General features: G+C 50.1%; 1 protein-coding gene across 1 annotated transcript in view; it reads left to right on the top strand.

Moving 5' to 3' along the window:
- WBP2NL (WBP2 N-terminal like) overlaps positions 1–24,551 on the top strand; it is a 42,239-nt gene that overhangs the window by 4,837 nt on the left and 12,851 nt on the right. The window contains exons 2-7 of the mRNA XM_075321893.1: positions 881–989; positions 11,462–11,597; positions 13,584–13,676; positions 18,237–18,440; positions 20,009–20,137; positions 20,932–21,008. Of these exons, the coding sequence (XP_075178008.1) occupies positions 881–989; positions 11,462–11,597; positions 13,584–13,676; positions 18,237–18,440; positions 20,009–20,137; positions 20,932–21,008 (748 nt within the window). The remainder of the gene's footprint in view (positions 1–880; positions 990–11,461; positions 11,598–13,583; positions 13,677–18,236; positions 18,441–20,008; positions 20,138–20,931; positions 21,009–24,551) is intronic.

Raw genomic sequence — 24,551 nt, 5'->3', positions numbered from 1 at the left:
ATTTTATTTTATAAACGCAGTGTCCAGTCTGCCAGAGGGTGCGTTCTTTTCCGCACTGCAGAGAACGCAACGTGCGCACATAGCCTTAGGGCCCACTCACACTTGCGCTATTTTGACGCAAACGGAATCCGTCGGTAATGTAGTACAGTTAATTTATTTACAGTGGAAGCGCGTTACTATGGCGCGTGTGTGTGTCATGCAGTACCCCGCTTGTGTCCACACGATGTCGCGCTTCCACTGTAAATAAATGAACTGTACTACATTACTGACGGATTCCGTTTGCGTCGAAATAGCGCAAGTGTGAGTGGGGCCTTACTGTGCCCTGTCCCCAAGGCCCTGTCTCACAGCCCTGTCTCACTATACTCTGCGGCTGTAATCACTCCCGACACTGACAGCTGGCTACACGTTGCAGAGCTGGCTGTCAATGTGCCAGGGCTTGATTATAAAGTGAGAAAGGACATTCCAGCACCTATAGTGCTGCAGTATGCTACTGACAACAGATCCTAGACTTAGTAGACAAGTATTTGCACCAAAAACTGGTCCAATTGTAAGGTAGGGTTACGAGTGCGGTTGACATAAACCCATTAAAAATGTTTTATCAATGCCAAAACTCGGACACCTGCTACACATCAGCTGCAGTGTGATCGGTGAGGTCTGCGGCCTGATCTCTGCTCCGTGGGCGATGTGGGCTGTGTTTGTACAATGTGACGCTGTCATGTTTCTAGCTTTGAAATGAGAAGGAAATCAGCAGATCACGGTCACATGACTCAACGTCAGACGGGAGGGGAAATAAAGAAGGCGATTAGGGAATGGCTGATTAGGAGAGATTAGCAGAAAACGCTCCACCGCCTGTTACTAATGTTACTCGCTTTTTTCTTAGCATCCTGAAAATGTGTAAAGATGTGGAGCTCTCCTTCAGTGACATGGCCCACAAGACCGAAGCCTTCAAAGGAACAAAAAAGGGGTTGCTATACCTCACTGCGTACAGGGTAGGTGAGGCCGAAGGGTCAAATGTTTCCTTTCACTTAAATGGATAAAGCAGTGCTATGCATATCCAGTACTGCTCCTATGTAACATAAAGACCAGGGGAAGAGAGCCATACTGGCTGCCTCCTGACTATGGCTGCTGTTACAGGGATATTACATTAGGCTGCAAATCAATGCTCGAGATTCATGTACTGGAAACAGGATAAATGGGCACCCATTAGAGAGCTAGGGGTCAAAAGCCAACTCCCCCTGTATATAGGAGTGCTCAGCTTTATGGGGTTGTCCACTATTTGAACATCCCCTTCCTCAATCCCTGTGTTTCTCCCCCAGTAAACTAATAGCTGCTATACTTACCTCTGGTGCTGACTCCAATCCAGCAGTGGCTCTTCCGGGGATCACTTGACATTGTCACGCCATCCCTGTGGGCAATCAGTGCTTTCCTCACTCTCCCTCTTTTCATACAAATTTAAACTTGTGAGACAGCAGCCGCAGCTCTGACTTCCTCTAGATGTAATTTCTCCAGAGGAGGGGAAAGCAAAGCCAGTGCTCTTAGGCTGCAGGAATCATTCATGTGACATGTCACACAATCCCCAGGAGAGGCACTAACTGCACCCGCACCGGAGGTGAGTGTAACTATAATTTACTGGGGAGGAAACGTAGGGATTATGAAGCGGTAAGCGGTTGTCCGAGTAGTGGACATCCCCTTTAACAAAAGGATTGGGCGATTGAATTTAAACCCCAATCCTTATGTGTTCTAATAAATTGTCTCTCCACAGTTAGGAGGCCCCCACACGCATTAGGCTACTTTCACACTTGCGGTAGTCACAATCCGCCGCTTTGGAAAACAGCGCAATCCGTTAACGTCTTGCGCTGTTTCCCATAGACTTGTATTGACGACGCATTGCGACTAATGTGTCTGCGTTGCATGCTTTTGAGAGCGATGAGCTGATCGACCGGTGGCCGGCTTTTGAGAGCGATCAGCTGATTGGTCGGTGGCGGCTTTTGTGAACGATCAGCTGATCGGCCAGTCGCCGGGTACTCAGCTGATCGTTCACAATAGCCTGCCGCCGGTAAAACAGTAAAAAAAAACCCCCAAAACAACGGATCGTTGTTTTGCAGCATCAGTCACATCAGTTGTGCCACTATCTGCAATGCATTTGTTCCATCAGTCCCACAACTAATTGTGACGGATGCAAAACAACGAAAGTGTGAAAGTAGCCTTAGATGGTTGATCTCACCGGAATTGGAAGGTTCAGATAATTTTATCTAATGTGTATGGAGGACTTAAAGGGGTTGTTCTGTTGTAGGAAAGTGGGCCACACATTTTGAAAAATATACCCAAAGTAACAAATTTAGAGGTGTTCCAGCTCCCTGCTGCTGCACCAGTCTCTGTTTCTCTGACGCCTCATTGGGGGACACAGGACCATGGGTGTTATGCTGCCTATCCATAGGAGGACACTAAGTAGATGCAAAAGCATAGCTCCTCCTCTGCAGTATACACCCCCTGGCCGGGCCAGGCAACCTCAGTTTTAGCTTACTGTCTATAGGAGGCACTTCCTTTCAAGGTTTGTTATTTTTGAGGGCGACTGTTTCCTTTTGGGACCGATCTCCCACTACCATCAACGGGCGGGAACGTGAAGTGTTGCCTACACGTACCCCCTCCCGCAACGGTGGATCCTAGGCTGGACGACGGGTTCCATAGACACCGATTTTCCAAAGCCCAGGGCAGAGGCACAATTCCTCAGCCCCTCTTTGCAGGCTCTGAGTTGAATATGGCACCGTTGTGACCGGATACAGCAAGATGACTCTGCTATTGTCACTGCCTGGATTGAAGCAGTGTTTAAGTTGAGATCCCCCCTCTGACTGGTTTCCCAGACAAAGGGAGAAAAGGCTGTGCAGGAAAGGCTTCCAGGGCTGAATATACAGTATTTATTATGAGAAAGTCCCTGGCTAATGCAAGGAAGAGAGCCCCAGGAATCCTGAACACACAGTGTTAACTTTTCCCCTAGCTTGCTGGCTGGAGGAGGGGAGGCGGGGGGGGGGGGGGGGGAGGGGGGGGAGAGAGTCCCTCCTGTTAGCAAACTCCCATACAGATAATTTCCAGGGGGAGGGGGTGGCTAGAGAATCACAGAGCTCAGGGACTCACACTGTTTATTATCTGCTCTGTTTATTTGATCTAGCAGAAAAGCTGGCTGATAACCACCAGTGACATACTCTGTGCTGACCAGAGGGAGAGGGAGGAAAACTATCAGAAGCTCCTTTCCCGCCGTTTTTTTACTACCCACAGCGGGGGGGGGCGCACACTGACTACGTCTTCGTGCACTTTTAGCGCTAAGCCCCGTCCCCTCCTCCCTCCCCCCCCCCCCCCCCCGTGGGAAAGCGTGGGAAGATCTCCGGCCATCGGCTCTGCTGAGCATTGCTCCCCCTCCTAGCATACTCCTATCAGGAACATGCAGAATTCAAAAGGCACTAAGAGGGCTAAGGCTCACATAGTCTATTATTCAGCCTGCACTGCCTGCCACGTTGAGCTACCACGTAAACACACCTCTTCTCTCTCTCTCTCTGTGAGTCCTGTGCTCCAAGACCCCTCTGCCACCACCGCTGCAACCGTCAGCCCAGAGCCTAGGGCTCCAAGCCCACCGGAATGGGCACAGTTTCTGTCCCAATCCATGGAAAAACTGTCAGAGAACCTGGTGCTGGCTATGCAATGTCGTCCTCCACACCCTTCTGGGTCCCTGGACGGAACGCAGCCTGAGGATACCCCTATGGAGGATCCTTCTGAGGTAATCCGGGCACATGCTTCACCGGTTGCAGGGATCAGGAAAAGAGCACACGGCCGGGTGTCTCCAGCACTCTCTCATGGCCCCCAGGGGGGAGCACACAGGGCAGGCTCTCCCACACGCTCCATGGCTTCTGAAGAGCTGGAGGAGGGAGAATGCTGTTTGTACCAGGAGGATTCCTTGGTGTCAGCCTCCCCAGATGATCAAACTGCAATAGACTCCCTTATAGCAGCAATCAACCAAACTCTGCATGTGGAGGATCCCCCATCCACTACCACTGACCATGCGGTCTCCTTTAAGAGGGCAAGGAAACCCCAAAAGGTTTTCGCTGATCACCCTGAGTTTCAGGATATACTCACAAAGCAAAGGGAGAAGCCTGACAGGAGCTTCGGTAACCGAAAACTCATGGAATCCCGGTACCCTTTTGCCTCACCTGCCCCTAAGGTCTGGGCCGATCCGCCCTCGGTCGACCCCCCCCCCCCCCCCCCCCCTGGTCTCCCGCCTTACCACAAAGACGCTCCTGTCTTTACCCGATGGTTCCTCCATCAAGGACCCGACAGACAGACAGGTGGAGCACCTCGCCCGCTCTGCTTTTGAGGCTGCGGGTTCCTCCCTCTCGCCCTCCTTTGCCTCTGTGTGGGTCGCAAAGGCGATCTCGGTCTGGGCAGAATCCCTTAACACTTCGCTTGAGGAATCCCAGTTCACTCATACCTTCACAGAGGTAACCGCTCAAATTGCCGCTGCGGCGGAGTACCTCATGCAGGCCTCCATGGACGCTGCTACCTGCGCAGCGTTTGCCGCCTCAAATACCATAGCCATCCGTAGAGCTCTCTGGCTCCGACAATGGCGAGCGGACTCTGCCTCCAAGAAGTCTCTCACGGGCCTCCCCTTTTTTCCAGACCGATTTGTTTGGTGAACGTCTGGACAAGCTCATTTCTAACGCCACGGGAGGAAAGAGTACCTCCCTCCCCCAGCTGAAGTCCAGGACGTCCTTCACCAGACGTCCACAGTCCTCGTTCCGCTCCTTTCGGAACTCATTTGGTTGGTCGACACCCCGTGCTGTCCACGCCACCAGCCGCGGACTACGCAGGGACCGACCTTCTCAGCTCTCCCCGAAACCTACTTCATCATGGCAGCCTAGACCGAAGTCCAGGACTAGGGAGACTAGGCCACGACGTTCCCGATCCCCCCGCCCATGACTCCCTCGGCGCCCCGGAAGACACACTCATTGTAGGAGGTCGACTGCGGCTCTTTCAACACATCTGGGCTGCCGCCTCAGACGACAAATGGGTGCGAGACCTTGTGTCTTCCGGTTACCACAAAGAATTTCGGACCCGACCCCCGAGTCGGTTCTAACAGCAGGAGTGATAATACCTGTCCCAGACGACGAGAAGTTCGGGGGGTTTTATTCCAACCTCTTTGTGGTCCACAAAAAGGATGGGTCAGTTCGACCCATCTTGGACCTCAAACACCTAAACAAGCATGTGCACGTATGGAGATTCAGAATGGAGTCCATAAGGTCCATTATTGCATCCATGGTCGAAGGGGCATTCCTCGCATCCATAGACATCAAGGACGCGTACCTGCACATACCCATCGCCCAAGATCACCAAAAGTTCCTCCGCTTCGCAATTCAGGACTGCCACTTTCAATTCATAGCTCTACCCTTCGGCCTTGCCACCGCACCAAGGGTCTTCACCAAAGTCATGGCGGCCGCCATGAGCGTCCTTCACGCCAGGGGAGTGGTCGTTCTCCCTTACTTGGACGACCTCCTCATCAAGGCCCCCTCCTTCCGCGACTGCTCAACCAGCGTACAGATCACTGTGGACACCCTATACCGCTTAGGGTGGCTAGTGGATCTGGAGAAATCATCCCCGGTCCCATCACGATCCATCACCTTCCTGGGCATGTCCCTGGACACCCTTCGGGGCTTGATCCTTCTCCCTCAGGACAAGGCGATCGTTCTTCAACGAGTGGTACGCTGCCTTCTACGTCCTCCGTCTCGCTCCATTCGATTCAGCATGAAAGTGCTCGGCACGATGGTGGCGGCTATGGAAGCAGTACCCTTTGCTCAACTGCACCTCCGCCCACTGCAGCTAGCCCTTCTAGCGGCCTGGGACAAGAGCCCCTTCTCCCTGGACAGACATCTTCACCTGACGCCTTCAGTCAGGTACGCACTCCGCTGGTGGGTTCGGTCCTCATCCCTATCGAAGGGGAGATACTTTCTCCCAGTGAACTGGCTGGTCCTGACCACGGACGCCAGCCTCCTAGGCTGGGGAGCAGTGTACCGGCACCACACTGCTCAAGGACGTTGGATGCCCCAGGAGTCTTCCCTACCCATAAACACCCTGGAACGCCGCGCGATCTTCCTTGCGCTCAAAGCGTTCTTACCTCTGCTAGCAGGTCGTCAGATTCGAGCCCAATCGGACAATGCGACAGCTGTAGCCTATATCAATCGGCAGGGGGGCACCCGCAGCAAAGCGGCTTATCTCGAGGCCCACAAGATCCTCAGCTGGGCCGAATCGATGGGATCAGTGATATCAGCGGTACACATACCGGGGGTTGAGAGCTGGGCAGCAGACTTTCTAAGTCGCCAAGGCCTGGCCACTGGAGAATGGTCTCTCCACCCAGATGTGTTTCTACACATCTGCAGTCGCTGGGGCAGACCAGACGTGGACCTAATGGCCTCAAGGTTGAATGCAAAGGTACCCGCGTTCATAGCCAGGTCACGCGACCCGCAGTCCATCGGCGCAGATGCTCTAGTCTGCTCCTGGCACCACTTCCGCCTGCCTTACATATTTCCACCTCTACCCTTGCTGCCGCGGGTGATCAGGAAGATCAAGGCAGCGGGAGTCCCGGTGATACTGATAGCACCGGACTGGCCCAGGCGCGCCTGGTACGCCGAATTAGTACAAATGCTCACAGACGCACCGTGGCGCCTTCCAGACATCCCAGACTTGCTGACCCAAGGGCCCATTTCCCATCAGAACTCCAGAGCCCTGAAGCTGACGGCATGGCCATTGAGACCTGGGTATTAACAAGAGCGGGATTCTCCCCCGCGGTTATTTCCACCATGATCAGTGCCCGAAAGCCTGCTTCATCCCGCATTTACCACCGTACGTGGAAAATCTTCCTTTCATGGTGCAGAGAAACTAATGTCCAGCCTATGCCTCTGGCCATCCCCAGAATTCTCGACTTACTACAGTCTGGCTTGCAAGCGGGGTTGGCTCTCAGTTCCCTTAAAGGGCAGGTCTCAGCGCTCTCAATCTTCTACCAATGCCGCCTGGCTCAAAAACCGCAAGTCAAGACCTTCCTCCAGGGCGTTTCCCATCTAGTTCCCCGTACAAACGGCCTCTGGACCCATGGGACCTCAACCTCGTTCTGGACGGTCTCCAGAGGTCTCCCTTTGAACCCCTCAAGGAATCCTCCCTTGCTCTTCTTCTGTTTTGGAAGGTAACATTCCTGGTGGCGATTACGTTTATCAGACGGGTTTCGGAGCTAGCAGCACTCTCTTGCCGCGAGCCTTTCCTGATTTTTCACCAGGACAAGGTGGTTCTGCGCCCCCTTCTGGATTTCCTTCCAAAGGTTCTTACCCCGTTTCATTTGAACGAGGACATTGTTCTGCCTTAATTTTGTCCACACCCAGTTCATAGGGTGGAAAGGTCTCTGCATTCGTTAGACCTCGTCAGAGTTCTCAGAATTTACATATCCAGGACAGCCCCCTTTAGGAAAACGGACTCTTTGTTCGTCATTCCTGAGGGGCCTAAGAAGGGACAGGCAGCTTCAAAGGCGACTCTGGCTCGCTGGATTCGCTCTGCGATCCAGGAAGTCTACCGCCTGCAACTCAAGCCCATTCCTAGTGGGCTGCGGGCTCATTCCACGCGAGCAGTTGGCGCTTCGTGGGCCATTCGGCATCAGGCTTCAGTGGAACAGGTGTGTAAGGCTGGTCTAGCCTACATACTTTTTCAAAGCATTAGAGTCCATACCCAGGTTTCAACTGAGGCAAATCTGGGTAGGAAAGTTCTGCAAACTGCAGTAGAGCACCTTTCTCAGTAGGCGCTCCAGGCTGTCTGGGACTGGTTCCTAGTCCTTGGGTTGTGTTTTCTTCTTTTATGTTTCCCACCCATGGACTGCTTTAGGATATCCCATGGTCCTGTGTCCCCCAATGAGGCGTCAGAGAAAAACGGATTTTTGTGTACTCACCGTAAAATCGTTTTCTCTTAGTCATCATTGGGGGACACAGCACCCACCCTGTTGCCCTGCCGGGCCTTGGTTCTCTCAGTACCTTATTTGGTTTTGACTCTTTTTTTTTTTTTTTTTTTTTCATGTTCCTCTGTTGAGAAGTTTTTTACTGCTTTTTTCTCCTACTGCTTGTGTACTAAAACTGAGACTGCCTGGCCCGGCCAGGGGGTGTATACTGCAGAGGAGGAGCTATGCTTTTGCATCTACTTAGTGTCCTCCTATGGATAGGCAGCATAACACCCATGGTCCTGTGTCCCCCAACGATGGCTAAGAGAAAACGATTTTACGGTGAGTACACAAAAATCCGTTTTTTGGCTGCGATGGTGACTTCATGTCAAGACTTTTGTATTACCACTCTAAGCAATCACTGAGCTCAAGGGAGTGGGATATCGAGCTTGGGAAAGCGGCTGTGCTCAGTAATCTGGTAGGTCTGTAGCACGTGATGACAACATAACACCACACCACCAAGACCAGCGCAGCGGCGGGGAGCCGTGCTAGGCCTAGGGAGGTGGTGTACCTGCTAAGTGTATTTTACAAAGTTTGTGACCCACTTTCCTGAAAGGGGACCATCCGTTTAAGGTCCCCATACACATTAGATAGTTGCCTTAACCTGCCAATTTGGTGAGATCAACCATCTAATGTGTGCATATTTTACAGAGTTCTGCTTTCCTAAAATAATGCAACCCCTATAAACATCTGAGCAACTTTAAATGATAATGTGAAGACCAGACCGTTTCACTCTGGGTCAGATCTGTTTGGTGGCAAGAAGTGACCAACACGACAGTAGGCAGGTTGTGTTATTGTGCAGACATGCTGCTGTACCGTGTGTCGCACTAAACGGCTTTCACCCAGTGAGGCATGGCCAGTCCTCACAACTATATTATCTATCGGAGACCTTCCTCTGCTGTCTGTGACCTGTGAGGCTCCATAGTATTCTAGATTAGGATATAACACACACCTGGACATACATACCTAACAAAACACTAGTTAGGGATATTTGGCTTTCGGGTGAAACTTCAGGATGATCCTAAAATGCCCTCTAACCTTTTCAGGAGAACCTAATGTGACCGTGTCTAATCTTTTGAATGCACATGTCCAACTGTTCAGTGTTTCAGGACTATTTGCACAACTTGCTCTGCAGTTTGTTTTTGATTTTATTAATAGTTTGAGATGAGGAAATCACCATTGCACGCTTCTTCTTAATTGCCCTACTAACATGGTAAAATGTTACTGGAGCGTGAACTTTTTACATTGCAACTGAAATTTCTTTTTTTCCTCTTGCTCCCCTTCTTCCAAGAGCCATCTTTTCATTCTTCTACTGACATAGCAGTTATTTGTGGGTTTAGTTTTTTGGGTTTTTGTTTCCCTTCGTTTTTGAGTTTTTCCCCATTTTTATTACATCGAATGCAATATATACCATATTTTTTGGATTTAAGACTCCTTTGTCCTCCCAGAAATTCGGGAGGAAAATGAAGGGTGTGTCTTATAATCTGAATGCATGTTACTGAGTGGCATGGAGAGGGGTCACAGGAGGCAGGCGCTGTGCTGTGGGCTGCTGTGGTGAGGCAGGCGCATCCTGAAGATGTTGGTAGTGCGGGCCTCAAATAATGGCACCCGGAGGCGGCGCATTCACAGATAGTTCTTTGCTCAAGATCTCCTGTGCACATGCCGCCTCTAGCCCATTAATCTTCAAACAGCGGACTTAAGGAAAATGGCGCCCAAAGGTGGCGCGTGCGCAGATGAGATCTTAGCTTGTCATTGAGCCGATAGCTCAATCAGCACACGCGCCGACTCTAAATGCCATTTCTTTGATGCACGCACCGCCGACAGACCTCGCAGCATCAGGGACACCCGCGTCCTTGACCTACTCTACCACCACCCCTGCCTCCTGTGACTCCTGCTCCACCTGCTATCTGATCTGCGCCAGCGTGTGGTAGAGTTGGAACAGTATAGTGGAAAAACTTGAGTATAACTTGTATTTTATTCTTATAAATTCCTGCTCTGCTCAGTATCCAGTGGGTGCTCCTGCATAGTGACAGTCTTCCTGGTATCACTGTGAATAGAATAAAGAAATGGGGGTCAATCACGATCTAGGACCACCTACCGGACTGCTAGACTATGAGCGTATGGGTTTCAATAAAATACAATTTATACTGAATATTTTCCTACATAATTTATCCTGCTACATAATGTGATTCTTGCATGTTGAAACACCAAGTTAATGTTATAAAGCAGGAAGAATTCTGCATGAAAATATTCAGTATAAGTTGTATTTTATTTAATGGGAACAGGTCATGTCCCCAATTATTAACCTGCAGATATGGGGTTAATCTGCAGGTTAATAGTGTTGCTAACCTATCTGCACTGAGAGCCCCACTGCTGGGAGGAAATTAACTTTACTCCTCCTGACAGCCTCCAGCAATCAGTCATAGAGGCCCGGCTTCATTCACCGCACAGTACATAGTGGTAGCTGTAACCGCACCTTGGCACTGATTGACAGCCGACCTTAGGCCGAGGCCACATGGGGCACTACTGCGATCCTCCGATGACACTTGGCTCATGCTGGCAGCATAGCAGGAGCCGAGTGTCATCGAATGTCACTGCGACTGAGGTCCGATCATGCGTTCGGACCACAGCTGCGGGGGGCGGGCCGGCTCTAAGGAGTTGCCGGACGGCGCTGAGGAGGGGAGGGAGGGATTTCTCTCCATCTCTCCTTTTGTAGCCGACTATTGCCATTCTCGCTTTGCACTCTAAGTACACCGGTGTACTGTGAATGCAATGCGATTTTTCTCTCACCCCATAGACTTGAATGGGTGCGAGAGAAACAAGGATCGCATTGCACCTGCAGCATGCTGCGATTGTTTTCTCGGTCCGATTAGGGCTGAGAAAATAATCGCTCATAGGTGCTGGCACATAGGCTAATACTGGTCCAAGTGGATGCGATGTTTTATCACATTCCACTTGCTCTGATTTTCATGCCGTGTGTCTTAGGCCTTAATGATGAGCTGGCTGTCAGTCGGTGACAATGGGGGCGGTTACAGCTGCCTCTCTTTATGTATTGAGCAGTAACTGAAACCGCGCTGGCGCCGCCTGATGACTGAAAGCCTGATGCTGCTAGGAGGAGTAAAGTTAATTTCCTCCTGACCAGTGGGGCGCTCGGTACAGCAGCCGCACAGTGTCTGCACACTATTAACCTGCAGATTTTCCCCATATCTACAGGGTAATAGCATTTTTTTTTTTACATGACTGGTCCCCTTCAAATGACTGAAAAACGAGTTGTTTATACTTTTTCCACAAATCTGTAAATCAATCCGCTCATCTCCTCGTGCTCTGTACCATTGTTCTGCCACAGCTAGGACCACATGTTCAACGTGACAGGTTCTTTACATATGTCCACAGCGGGCAGTGATGACCATTAACAGTGACAATGGTATTGATTTCCTCCATTTCCAGGTGATCTTTCTGAGTAAGGGGAAGGACGCCATGATGTCCTTCATGATGCCGTTCTACCTTGTGAAGGGATGCTCTATAGAACAACCAGTGTTCTCTGCAAACTACATCAAAGGCAGTGTCAGCTCTGAAGCCAACGGTATGTTAATATTTCAAAAATGAGGCACAAAAACATCGTCACAAAGTAAGTTAACCCTGTAGAGGTTAGACAAGCGTCTAAGGCTGTGCCAAGCTTATCATCCAGCATGAAGGACTATTTAGTCTTTCCAGTCCAAGTTTTCACTGCCTACATAATGCACAGGATTAGTAAACTGCCACAAAACCCATAGTGTTAAAGCCACAATACAGCTGTAAAAGGGCTATTCAGCCACAGGTGAGTTCCGTCAAAAATTTCCACCTTTTGGTCAAGTGCTTACTTCCCAAAGTCCAGGGTGCGGTGTGTAAGGAAATAGTACACCAGGCACCGCAGCCAGTATAGATGAATACATTACATAAACCTGAAGTCAAAATGACTACGGGTGCAAGCCTTAGAGGGTTGGGATGAAAGTCTGCAGTCACTTCATGTGACTCCCCGATATATACCATATTTTTCGGACTATAAGACGTACCCTGCTTTTAGAGGAGGAAAATAGGAAAATAAAATTTTAAGCAAAAAATGTGGTCATGATACACTGTTATGGGGCGAGGATCTGCTGCTGACACTGTTATGGGGGTAATGTCCCCAAATTCTCTACTAAGGAACCCCAGCCTTTTAATGATCCTCCTGCCTTGTATATCAACCCCATCCTTGTCTATATGTCCCCCATCCTGCTACATACCCCCATCCTGGTGTATGGTCCGCATCCTGTGGCACACAAAATAATAAACGTTTATACTCACCTTTCCTCACTCCACGCAGCATCGCTTGTCTTCCTGCCTCTGCCAGCAGCAGCGCCGCTGACCTATGTGGAGCCGGTCACTGTTCCCTGCAGCATCGCAATGTTTTCCTGTCTGCCAGCCTGTTGATACGTGTGGACAGCGGTGCGCACAGCAATGATGTCATCGCTTTACGCACCGCTCTCTACACACATTCCGGCAGACAGGAGGACATGGCGATGCTGCAGGGATCGGTGGCCGGTGAGTATACAGTACTTAATCGCTGCCCCCCACGCTGATGATGATGCGTGGGGGGTAGTGAATATAGCCACACATGATCACTCCAGGCTGTAGTTGCCAAGGGTGATCACAACCGGCTGTTAATTATGCGCGCATCCCCCGCCCATCATCCTGCCCACCTGTCAGCGCCCGGCTTCAGCGCTGAGAGATGATGGGTCGGGAGGATGGGCGTGCATGAAATGAACGGGCCCATGTGGTCACAGAAAGCGCTGCTACAGCCTGCTCGTGCCGCCGATGACCTGCTCCACCGCAGCACACTCATTCCCTGCAGCCCTACATTCAGACCATAAGATGCACCCCCCACTTACCCCCAACATTTGGGGGAAAAAAGTGCGTCATAGTCCGAAAAATACGGTAGCTGGTATGGACGGGTATATAGCGATTTACATACTTCTATTGAGGGTTAAGCATGGATTACTAAGAAAAGAATAAATGATTAACTATGTGGATCTTATGGCTGCACTGCACTTTAATTGCTAATATAAGCAGCACTGGTCTTTGTGACAGGATGGAAACATGATGGAGGTTTATTGTTGCAAGGATAAAGGAAGAAGCAAAAACCCACAAACAATTGATTCGATACCTCTAATTGATAGGAAGAGCTAAAGGATGTTAGTGAGAATCACACAGACAATCTTATGGGCTGTAGCAAGAAACACATCAATCACTGCAAATTTCTTGTATAAATCTTATAGAAATTAATTTGCTATTGATCAGCTAGACAAATCAGCAATTATAGATTTTCATCTGTCTATTATGTCCAGAGCTTTCTCAGCAGCACGCAGCATCACCCCTGCATACATCGGTGCTCGCTGTGCCCATTATATAGAATTGCCCAGTACTTAAAAATTGGTGAATGACCGAACTAAACCTGATCCAACTGCTGTATATGTCCCCCAAACAAGGTCACCATCTGTCTGACAAGTTACTGCCAGATTTAAATGGCCCTAATTGTTGTCTTTATTTCCAGGCGGCTGGGAAGGACAGGCGTCATTTAAGCTTACCTTTAACAGTGGTGGAGCCATCGAATTTGGGCAACAGATGTTTAAGTTGGCAACAAATGGTATGTTTTCATGATTTGTTTTTTTGTATTTATTTTGTTCTTTGTAACCTTTGTGTGCACACCAGATAACGGTAGTTTTTGTTCATTGCTGTGTGGCATACAGGTGTATATTGGGAGAATTTTCTGACAGAGGCAACAGTACGCACCGTATTATAGGGGTTTTTTTTTCCTCCCCCCCCTCCCAATGTGTTCAAGATGATTATGTATCATATAGTATAACCAGAAAAAGGGGTATTATCACTGAATTTGCCCAGAAATACAATTTTTGGCACATGCCATGGGAAGTGTCAGCACTTAAGCCAGACACTCTGCATATATACTGATAATTCGGCCTTTTAAGGCTATGTGCGCATGCTGCATTTTTTCTGACCACAAAGATGCGTTTTTGGCTCCAAGAAACCGCACCCACAGGAAAAATGCATCAAAAAACGCATGCGTTTTTCTTTGTCGCTCCATTGGGAGACCCAGACAATTGGGTTGTATAGCTATGCCTCCGGAGGCCACACAAAGTATTACACTAAAAGTGTAAAGCCCCTCCCCTTCTGCCTATACACCCCCCCGTGCTCACGGGCTCCTCAGTTTTTAAGCTTTGTGCGAAGGAGGCGTCCTAAAAAGACCGCCGGAGGAACCGCTCCCAAAGCGGCCTCCTCATGACTTTCGGCCTCCCCAAACCGCATCCTCGGTCGGTGGCAGGCTTTCCCGCTTTTGCGACACCTGGCTGCCACAAGTAAAAGACCGTTGGGTGAGAGACATTCTGTCTCACGGTTACAGGATAGAGTTCAACTCTCGTCCTCCGACTCGTTTCTTCAGAACATCTCCACCCCCCGACAGAGCCGAGGCTCTTATGCAGGCGGTGGGCACCCTGAAGGCGGAAGGAGTGGTGATCCCGGTTCCTCTTCAGCAACGGGGTCACGGTTTTTACTCCAACTTGTTCGTGGTGCCAAAAAAGGACGGATCCTTCCGTCCCGTTCTGGACCTAAAGCTGCTCAACAAGCATGTGAAAACCAGGCGGTTCCGGATGGAATCGCTCCGCTCCGTCATCGCCTCAATGTCCCAAGGAGATTTCCTGGCATCAATAGGACTCTCTGGAGGATGAAGCGGAGGTATCAGATCAGGATTCTGATCCTGAAGCCGCTCTCAACCTAGATACACCTGAAGGTGACGCAGTAGTGAATGACCTTATAGCGACCATCAATCAGGTGTTGGATATTCAAAGATGCTTATCTCCACGTACCGATTGCGCCAGAGCATCAGCGCTTCCTGCGCTTCGCCATAGGGGACGAACACCTTCAGTTCGTGGCACTACCTTTTGGCCTGGCAACAGCCCCACGGGTCTTCACCAAGGTCATGGCAACAGTGGTGGCAATCCTACACTCTCAGGGACACTCGGTGATCCCTTACTTAGACGATCTACTTGTCAAGGCACCCTCTCAAGGGGCATGCCAACACAGCCTGAACATTGCTCTGGAAACTCTCCAGAGTTTCGGGTGGATCATCAATTTTCCAAAGTCAAATCTGACACCGGCCCAATCACTGACATATCTTGGCATGGAGTTTCATACTCTCTCAGCGATAGTGAAGCTTCCGCTGAACAAACAGCGTTCACTACAGACAGGGGTGCAATCTCTCCTTCATGGTCAGTCACACCCCCTGAGGCGCCTCATGCACTTCCTAGGGAAGATGGTGGCAGCAATGGAGGCAGTTCCTTTTGCGCAGTTTCATCTGCGCCCACTTCAATGGGACATTCTCCGCAAATGGGACAGGAAGTCGACGTCCCTCGACAGGAACGTCTCCCTTTCTCGGGCAGCCAAAGCTTCCCTTCAGTGGTGGCTTCTTCCCACTTCTCTGTCGAAGGGGAAATCCTTCTTGCCCCCATCCTGGGCTGTGGTCACGACGGACGCGAGCCTGTCAGGGTGGGGAGCGGTCTTTCTCCACCACAGGGCTCAGGGGACTTGGACTCAGACAGAGTCCTCCCTTCAGATCAATGTTCTGGAGATAAGGGCAGTGTATCTTGCCCTAAAGGCGTTCCAGCCGTGGCTGGAAGGCAAACAGATCCGAATTCAGTCGGACAACTCCACAGCGGTGGCATACATCAACCACCAAGGCGGGACACGCAGTCGGCAAGCCTTCCTGGAAGTTCGGCGGATTCTGCTGTGGGTGGAAGCCACAGCCTCCACCATATCCGCAGTTCACATCCCGGGCGTAGAAAACTGGGAAGCAGACTATCTCAGTCGCCAGGGCATGGACGCAGGGGAATGGTCCCTTCACCCGGACGTGTTTCAGGAGATCTGTTGCCGCTGGGGCATGCCGGACGTCGACCTAATGGCGTCTCGGCACAACAACAAGGTCCCGACGTTCATGGCACGGTCTCAAGATCACAGAGCTCTGGCGGCAGACGCCTTAGTTCAGGATTGGTCGCAGTTTCAACTCCCTTATGTGTTTCCTCCTCTGGCACTGTTGCCCAGAGTGTTACGCAAGATCAGGGCCGACTGCCGCTGCGCCATCCTCGTCGCTCCAGACTGGCCGAGGAGGTCGTGGTACCCGGATCTGTGGCATCTCACGGTCGGCCAACCGTGGGCACTACCAGACCGACCAGACTTGCTGTCTCAAGGGCCGTTTTTCCATCTGAATTCTGCGGCCCTGAACCTGACTGTGTGGCCATTGAGTCCTGGATCCTAGCGTCTTCAGGATTATCTCAAGAGGTCATTGCCACCATGAGACAGGCTAGGAAACCAACGTCCGCCAAGATCTACCACAGGACGTGGAAAATATTCCTGTCGTGGTGCTCTGCTCAGGGTGTTTCTCCCTGGCCGTTTACCTTGCCCACTTTTCTGTCCTTCCTTCAATCCGGATTAGAAAAGGGTTTGTCACTAGGCTCCCTTAAGGGACAAGTCTCTGCGCTCTCTGTTTTTTTTTCAGAAGCGCCTAGCCAGACTTCCACAGGTACGCACGTTCCTGCAGGGGGTTTGTCACATCGTACCTCCTTACAAGCGTCCGTTAGAACCCTGGGATCTGAACAGGGTGCTGATGGTTCTTCAGAAACCACCGTTCGAGCCAATGAGGGATATCTCTCTCTCGCGCCTTTCGCAGAAGGTGGTTTTCCTAGTAGCAGTCACTTCGCTTCGGAGAGTGTCTGAGCTAGCAGCGCTGTCATGCAAAGCCCCCTTCCTGGTGTTTCACCAGGACAAGGTGGTTCTGCGTCCAGTTCCGGACTTTCTCCCTAAGGTGGTATCCCCCTTTCATCTCAATCAGGATATCTCCTTACCCTCTTTTTGTCGTCATCCAGTTCACCAATGTGAAAAGGATTTGCACTTGTTAGATCTGGTGAGAGCACTCAGATTCTACATTTCTCGTACGGCGCCCCTGCGCCGCTCGGATGCACTCTTTGTCCTTGTCGCTGGCCAGCGTAAAGGGACACAAGCTTCCAAATCAACCCTGGCTCGGTGGATCAAGGAACCAATTCTCGAGGCTTATCGTTCCTCCGGGCTTCCGGTTCCCTCAGGGCTGAAGGCCCATTCTACTAGGGCCGTGGGAGCGTCCTGGGCTTTGCGGCACCAGGCTACGGCTCAGCAGGTGTGTCAGGCGGCTACCTGGTCGAGCCTGCACACTTTCACGAAACACTATCAGGTGCATACCTATGCTTCGGCAGATGCCAGCCTAGGTAGGCGAGTCCTTCAGGCGGCGGTTGCCCACCTGTAGGACGGAGCCGGTTGCGGCTCTATTATGAGGTATTATTTACCCACCCAGGGACTGCTTTTGGACGTCCCAATTGTCTGGGTCTCCCAATGGAGCGACAAAGAAGAAGGGAATTTTGTTTACTTACCGTAAATTCCTTTTCTTCTAGCTCCAATTGGGAGACCCAGCACCCGCCCCTGTTTTTTGTGTACACATGTTGTTCATGTTGAATGGTTTCAGTTCTCCGATATTCCTTCGGATTGAATTTACTTTAAACCAATTATAATTTTTTCCTCCTTCTTGCTTTTGCACCAAAACTGAGGAACCCGTGAGCACGGGGGGTGTATAGGCAGAAGGGGAGGGGCTTTACACTTTTAGTGTAATACTTTGTGTGGCCTCCGGAGGCATAGCTATACAACCCAATTGTCTGGGTCTCCCAATTGGAGCTAGAAGAAAAGGAATTTACGGTAAGTAAACAAAATTCCCTTCTTTTTAATGCATTTTTTTTGCTGTTTTTGTCCAATGCATTCAATGGGTGAAAAACGCAAAAAGAATTTGACATGCTGCATCTTTATGGTCACCACAAAGACGCAGCCCAAAAAAAACTGCACTGTGCGGACAGCTAAAATAAAATCTCATAGACTTTGCTGGGGAAGGAAATTCATGTAGTTTTGAGACCAAAACTGTACCCAAAAAACACCGCAAAAAACACAGCGTGAGCACACAGCCTAATAACGCAGATTTTCTTGCTGTTGGTTTAATCACTATTTCTGATGGTAGTTCGCTGCATTTGGAAGAGACGCGATCCTCATCTCAAGAATCTATTTTATTTGCTCTGTTATTTAAAAATAAATAGTTTTTAATGTTGATGAACTCTTTGTTTAGCTTCTAGACCACCGCATGTTCCTAATCCTGGCTATGGATACACACCTGCTCCTGTTCCGGGAGTTTATGGTCCTGGAGGATACCCCCCTGCTCCTGGAGGATACGCTCCGGCCCCTCCTGCAGGACCCTACCCCTATGTGCCAGCTATGAATGGATATGCTCCAGCACCTCAGCCCATGGGTTATCCATACGCCGCACCAACAGGTATGGAGATGATGCAGAGACATTACACTGTAACTGGACCTCTACTAAGCCGGTGCCACGTCAGAGACAGCTTTGATTTCTGGGGTCCATTCACTGTATTCACTATCATTATAATGAAGGAACAGAGGTTCTCGCCTGAGAGTCAAGATCATTTTAGACATACTGATAAAGTTTAAACACGTGAAAAAATTTGGAAAGGACATAATACAGCTTCTAGTCACCTTGTTTTAGTACTGAAATTATCCCTATTAAGAAATATTTGTGTAATTACGCAGCATGTTTATTCTGATGCGGTAGCTTCCAGGCATCGGCAGATACTTGTAACTGATCTCCACTAGTATTTGTTAGACTGTGAATAGTGCATGGTGGAGCATTAGTCATGTATTGATGCACTATTGCATACACAAGACAGGATGGCTGCCCTGCTATGACTGGTATACCATGGAAGCTGTCAGTCACACCCAGGGAGCTGCGATTAGAGGGTCCCAGGCAGGACTAGTCTGAGAGAAGACTCCCCTCTGAGAATAAAACCACCAATATCTCCTCTTCATCTGGTATTCATATAGTCCTATTTATATTCACTGGGGTAAAAGTTAAAGGGATTGTCCAGCACTTTAACATAAGCCCATCCTTAAAATAGGTAATCAGTGTCTGACTGGAGGCGTGCGTCACCCGCCACCCCCGCCAATCAGCTCTCCCGGGTGCTGTCAGCAACAGAAAGTTACCCTCCACCAATCAGCTCTTCCCAATGCCGTTGGCAACTGAAACGGGTCATATTTGGAGCTGATCCGTGGTTGTTTTGTGGCCTGATTCGACAATCCAAGGAACATTCTGTGCACACAGTCATTAATATTCGTTCTTTGTGTGGAAAACATCCACCTGAAATGTTTACACCAGATGAGGTGCTCCCGAGAACAGTGACTGCTTTAAAAATCATGTCTCCCGCCAAATGAGCGTTCTGCTTGTTGGTCACATGATTGCTGGACTACTGACCAGAGCGGATAATTGGGAGCATGTTTACCTAGGAACTCGCGTTCCTGATTCTCACACCTTCTACATCCGTCTTTATATATCTTGATGATTACAGAAAGACTGCATTCACTGAGGTTATGACTACTACAAACTCCGGTGCAGATCAGACGCCATGTGTAACCCCTGCATAGCGTTCTGTCATCATGGCTCCTGGCTTTCTTACTGTTGGGTGCCCACTATGCAAATGATTTGATCAGAGCCAGCACCGCTCGCATTAAACTCCCTAAATACCGCTGTCAAGTGTTAGTGGATTCATGGTGGTGCTAAAAGCAAAGTATGGGTTCAAAACCGTTCATTCCTAGACAAATATGTATTCAAGTGTCATCCCTTTAATGTGTCCGCATCCCATTTAATAGTGTCTTTTGTGGAATACACATGTGGCTGTGATTATTCACACCAGTTATATTTGGCTTATCATTTTCAGCATGACAAAAATGTTTTCCTCGTTTTAAAATGTATTTTTCTCTAAATCATTTTACAACTTTGCCATAATGTTACAAAGAATCTGCAAAAGCCTGATTTATCCTGTAATGTAGGTCCTGGGATGTATCCACCTGAGCTAAATCCTATGTACATGGCGCCTCCACCACCTTATCCAGGACCACCTTATTCCGGAGCCCCGGTCCCCACTGTTCCCTCAGCTTGGACAGAACCAGGCATGCCAGGTAAGAAAGTGAGCTATGATGTGTAAGAGCTGGACACGGGTAGGGGTGAAAACACTTCAGTGCCACTTACACACCAGGGCCTCTCGCTGCTATTTACTGCTTCTTCTTGGAGCATTACTACTTTCCCATGTAATCTGTATTCACTCTATATCGCAGCACCGATCTGTTTTGGTAAAATGGAAGGATAGGTATTCTGTAATACAAATTGTCTCATGCCGATCACCGGACAAGTTCATGGAGGCCAGGATGCAGTGTCAGGCCATGTGCGCACGTTGCGTACAATTCACTGCAGATATTTCTGCAGCGATCTGAAGAGCACACGTGCGCTTCTAATCGCTGCAGAAAATGTCCGTAGTGAAGTCGATTCCATGCGCTCTGCCTGCAGCTCCTGCCATAGACAGAGCAGGAGCTGCCGGCAAAGCGCACAGAAGTGACATGTCACTTCTTATAACGCAGCGCTTCGGCAGTAGCCGAAGCGCTGCGCTCTAAAACACCACGTGCGCACAGCCCCTGCACAATCTCCATAGATTGTGCAGGGGACGCAGGACGCATGCAGTTATGCTGCGCTACAAAGCGCAGCGTAACTGCATGTATTTACGCAACGTGCGCACATAGCCTCAGAGCTGATATTGCAGGTTATGGGCACTAGTTTCTGTGACTGGACCTTGATCCAGGGAACTAGTCTTTGTCTGGAGGAATTTTTGTTTTTTCCAGCTAATATGGGGCAATTAGCATCTGATTGTAGGTTCAACTCAATTAACCTGTGTTTTTTTTTTTTTTTTTTTTTCTTTTAGGAGGTGGGAAAGCTGCAGAAGCTGCATCGAGTGCTTATTACAACCCCGCAGATCCTCACAATGTGTACATGCCCATGGTAAGCACTTGGCATATTAATTACATTTATAATATTTGTATTATTAGATAACAACTCTTGTTTATAAAGTGGAGAATCTCATTTGGTGAATGTTTTTTGAACTGCACCATATTGAGGCTCTATTTTTGGGTACTTGTAATCTACTGTTCTGACCCTAGATAAATTGCAGTTTCCAAATATAGCTGTGAATCAACCTTGGTTTCACAATTAATGCGTTATTAGATGCAGATTGATTTGTTGGTTTGATGTGACGTCATCATTTTGCCGTGACGTTGCGGCAACCTAGCTAATGAAAAGAATAGCCAGGAATGCTAGGTGGTGAGCAGACTCAACCTTACTAATGGACCAGGGTCCTGGGAATCGCTTTTTTTTTTTTTTTTTTATCTTTAAGCATTAGAGGTTGTCCACTACTTTTACATTGATGGGCTACCCTTAGGGGTACTTTGCACACTGCGACATCGCAGGTGCGATGTCGGTGGGGTCAAATAGAAAGTGACGGACATCCGGCGTCGCTGTCGACATCGGAGTATGTGAATCCTTTTTACTACGATTAACGAGCGCAAATCGTATGATCGGTGTAGCGTCGGTCATTTCCATAATTTCGGAAGGACCGATGTTACGATGTTGTTCCTCGTTCCTGCGGCAGCACACATCGCTGTGTAAGAAGCCGCAGGAGCGAGGAACATCGCCTTACCTGCGTCCCGGCTGCAATGAGGAAGGAAGGAGGTGGGCGGGATGTTTACGTCCCGCTCATCTCCGCCCCCCTGCTTCTATTGGCCGCCTGCCGTGTGACGCCGCACGACCCGCCCCCTTAGGAAGGAGGCGGTTCGCCGCCAGAGCGACGTCGCAGGGCAGGTAAGTGCATGTGAAGCTGCCGTAGCGAAAATTATCACAAGATATCGCAGCTGCGACAGGGGCGGGGACTACCATCGGTTTGCGATGTCGTAGTGTGCAAAGTACCCCTTAGGATAGCTCACCAATGTTTGTTCGGCCAGGTTTTGACACCTCCACCAATCAGCTGTTTTCGTTCCTGGCGGTGGCATCATGCAGCCAGAGGTGCTCCATCTTTTGATAGTGGCTGCTACCGGGTACTGCACATCCACCTTCTTCAGATCAATAGGAGACGCATGTGCATTACCCGGCCGCTGCCACTATCAGAAGACAGAGCAGATTCGGAGCTGAGCATTTCTGGGTGCTGCCACCGAGAGCAGCTGATTGGTGGGGGTGCTTGGTGTCAAACCCTAGCCGATCAGACATTGATGCCCTATCCTAAAGTGAGCCATCAGTGTAGAAGTAGTGAACATCCTCTTTAATGTTTACACCCCTGACCTTTTGAAATGATTAACGTAGATTCTCTTGTGATATCTGTCAAGGAATGAGTTATATTTGGCAGCAAAGTAATATGCTGTTCATGAAGCTGATGTAAAATGGGTAAGTGTAAAGATTTCAAGTCTTGGAGGGCCCAGACAAGTTTATATGAACATCAATTTTTCACCCCAAATCCCACGTAGTCATTTGCCAGATGGACGTCTGTCAATGTAGTAGAAAGGACATTTTGGGGCATTGTGCTGCATATGGACGTAGTGAAAAAACCAGAGCTTCAGCGATACTGCAGTACTGATCTATTGTACAGCATAGTGGTATTCCGCATGGCCGTGACAAGGACACAATTTGAAGCAATCCAAAAATGTTTTTCCTTTTATAGTGATCATTTGCACAGTGTCCTCACTGAGACGATCTCCACTTTGATCATCCTATATAAAATTTGTTTAGTTGAACACTTCAGCAGAAAATTTTCTGAGCATCCATCCCCCAAACGTACATCTGGATAGGTGAATCTCAGGTTCATTTCAAAGGGAGGCTACAGTTCTAACAATACTTGACCAGTATGAGGGAAAGGTACAGAATTAAACTCTGGAAACTGTGCTAGAGTACCTCAGGTGACACCCACAGATTGAGTTAATAAGGGAAGGACACCCGACTTGACCCCCCATTGAAAGCTGCCCTGTTCTTGGGGCGAGTGTGGGAATTGGTGCACCCACTTCTGGATCAAGGTTATCACCTCTATGTAGATAACTGTTACACCTGCATCTCACTTGTCAAGACCTTTTTTCTTTGTCGCTCTATTGGGAGACCCAGACAATTGGGTGTATAGCTACTGCCTCCGGAGGACACACAAAGTATTACACTTAAAAGCGTAAAGCCCCTCCCCTCTGCTATACACCCTCCCGTGCATCACGGGCTCCTCAGTTTTTATGCTTTGTGCGAAGGAGGCACACATCCACGCAAGCTCCACAATTTGGTCAGCAGGAGCTGCTGACTAGATCGGATGGAAGAAAAGAGGGCCCATAACAGGGCCCCCAGCATGCTCCCTTCTCACCCCACTGAGTCGGCGGTGTTGTTAATGTTGTGGTACCCATTGCGGGTACACAGGCAGGAGCCACATGCTGTTTTCCTTCCCCATCCCTTATGGGCTCTGGGCGAAGTGGGATCCTATCCGGTCATCCAGGCACTGGCACCGGCCTCCATCCGCAGCCCCTGTGGGATTCTGCCGGACGGAGACGGAGTATCATCAGGGACAGGGCCCTGCATCTACAGGTACTCTGTGTCCCCTTGGGGACGGTGCATAGAGCACCTTGGCCTCAGACGCTGCAGTGCCCGAGATGATCCGTATGACGCCGGGACTACCGCGCCGACTGCGCCTGCCTGCCGGCCGCGGTTTATAACTTTAGTCCCCGGCTTTTGCGGCCTAGTGCCTTTTCACTCCCGCCCACGGCCCTGCCAGTCAGGGGGAAGGGCGGGACGGTCGGTCTAACGCCGACAGTGAGAGCTGGAGCACACTTCGCTGTCCTCCATCACCCTCACTATGCACTCTGCGGCGCAGAGGTACTCAGTGTCCCCGTGGGGACGGTGCAGGGAGCACCTTGGCAGATTGGGCAGTGACTGCTGGGTTGGTACGGTACTACCGCGCCGACCGCGCCTGCCGGCCGGCCGCGGTGTTTAACTTTAGCACCCGGCTTTCGCGGCCTAGTGCCTTAAACTCCCGCCCCCGGACCTGCCAGTCAGGGGGAAGGGCGGGACAGTCGGGCTGACGCCGACAGTGAGGGCCGGAGCACACTTCGCTGTCCTCCATCACCCTCACTAAGCACTCTGCGGCGCAGAGGTACTCAGTGTCCCCTTGGGGACGGTGCATGGTGCACCTTGGCAGATTGGGCAGTGACTGCTGGGTTGATACGGTACTACCGCGCCGACCGCGCCTGCCGGCCGGCCGCGGTGTTTAACTTTAGCTCCCGGCTTTTGCGGCCTAGCGCCTTAAACTCCCGCCCCGGCCCTGCCAGTCAGGGGGAAGGGCGGGACGGTCAGTCGGAGGCTAACAGTGAGGGCTGGAGCACACTTGGCTGTCCTCCGCCCCCCTCACGTTTTCACTCAGGGCACCAGATTCCCGCACTTTTGGGGTTACGCCCACGGCTCCCCCCTCCACTGTATACGCCGACAGCCATGTTTTAAGCAGCACATACTGCTTCAGGGTCGGTACGCCAGGGG

Source organism: Anomaloglossus baeobatrachus, chromosome 8 (assembly GCF_048569485.1).
Source record: "Anomaloglossus baeobatrachus isolate aAnoBae1 chromosome 8, aAnoBae1.hap1, whole genome shotgun sequence".
NCBI lineage: Eukaryota > Metazoa > Chordata > Amphibia > Anura > Aromobatidae > Anomaloglossus > Anomaloglossus baeobatrachus.
The sequence above is the reverse complement of the archived record's forward strand: the minus strand, read 5'-3'. Positions and strand labels throughout refer to the sequence as shown.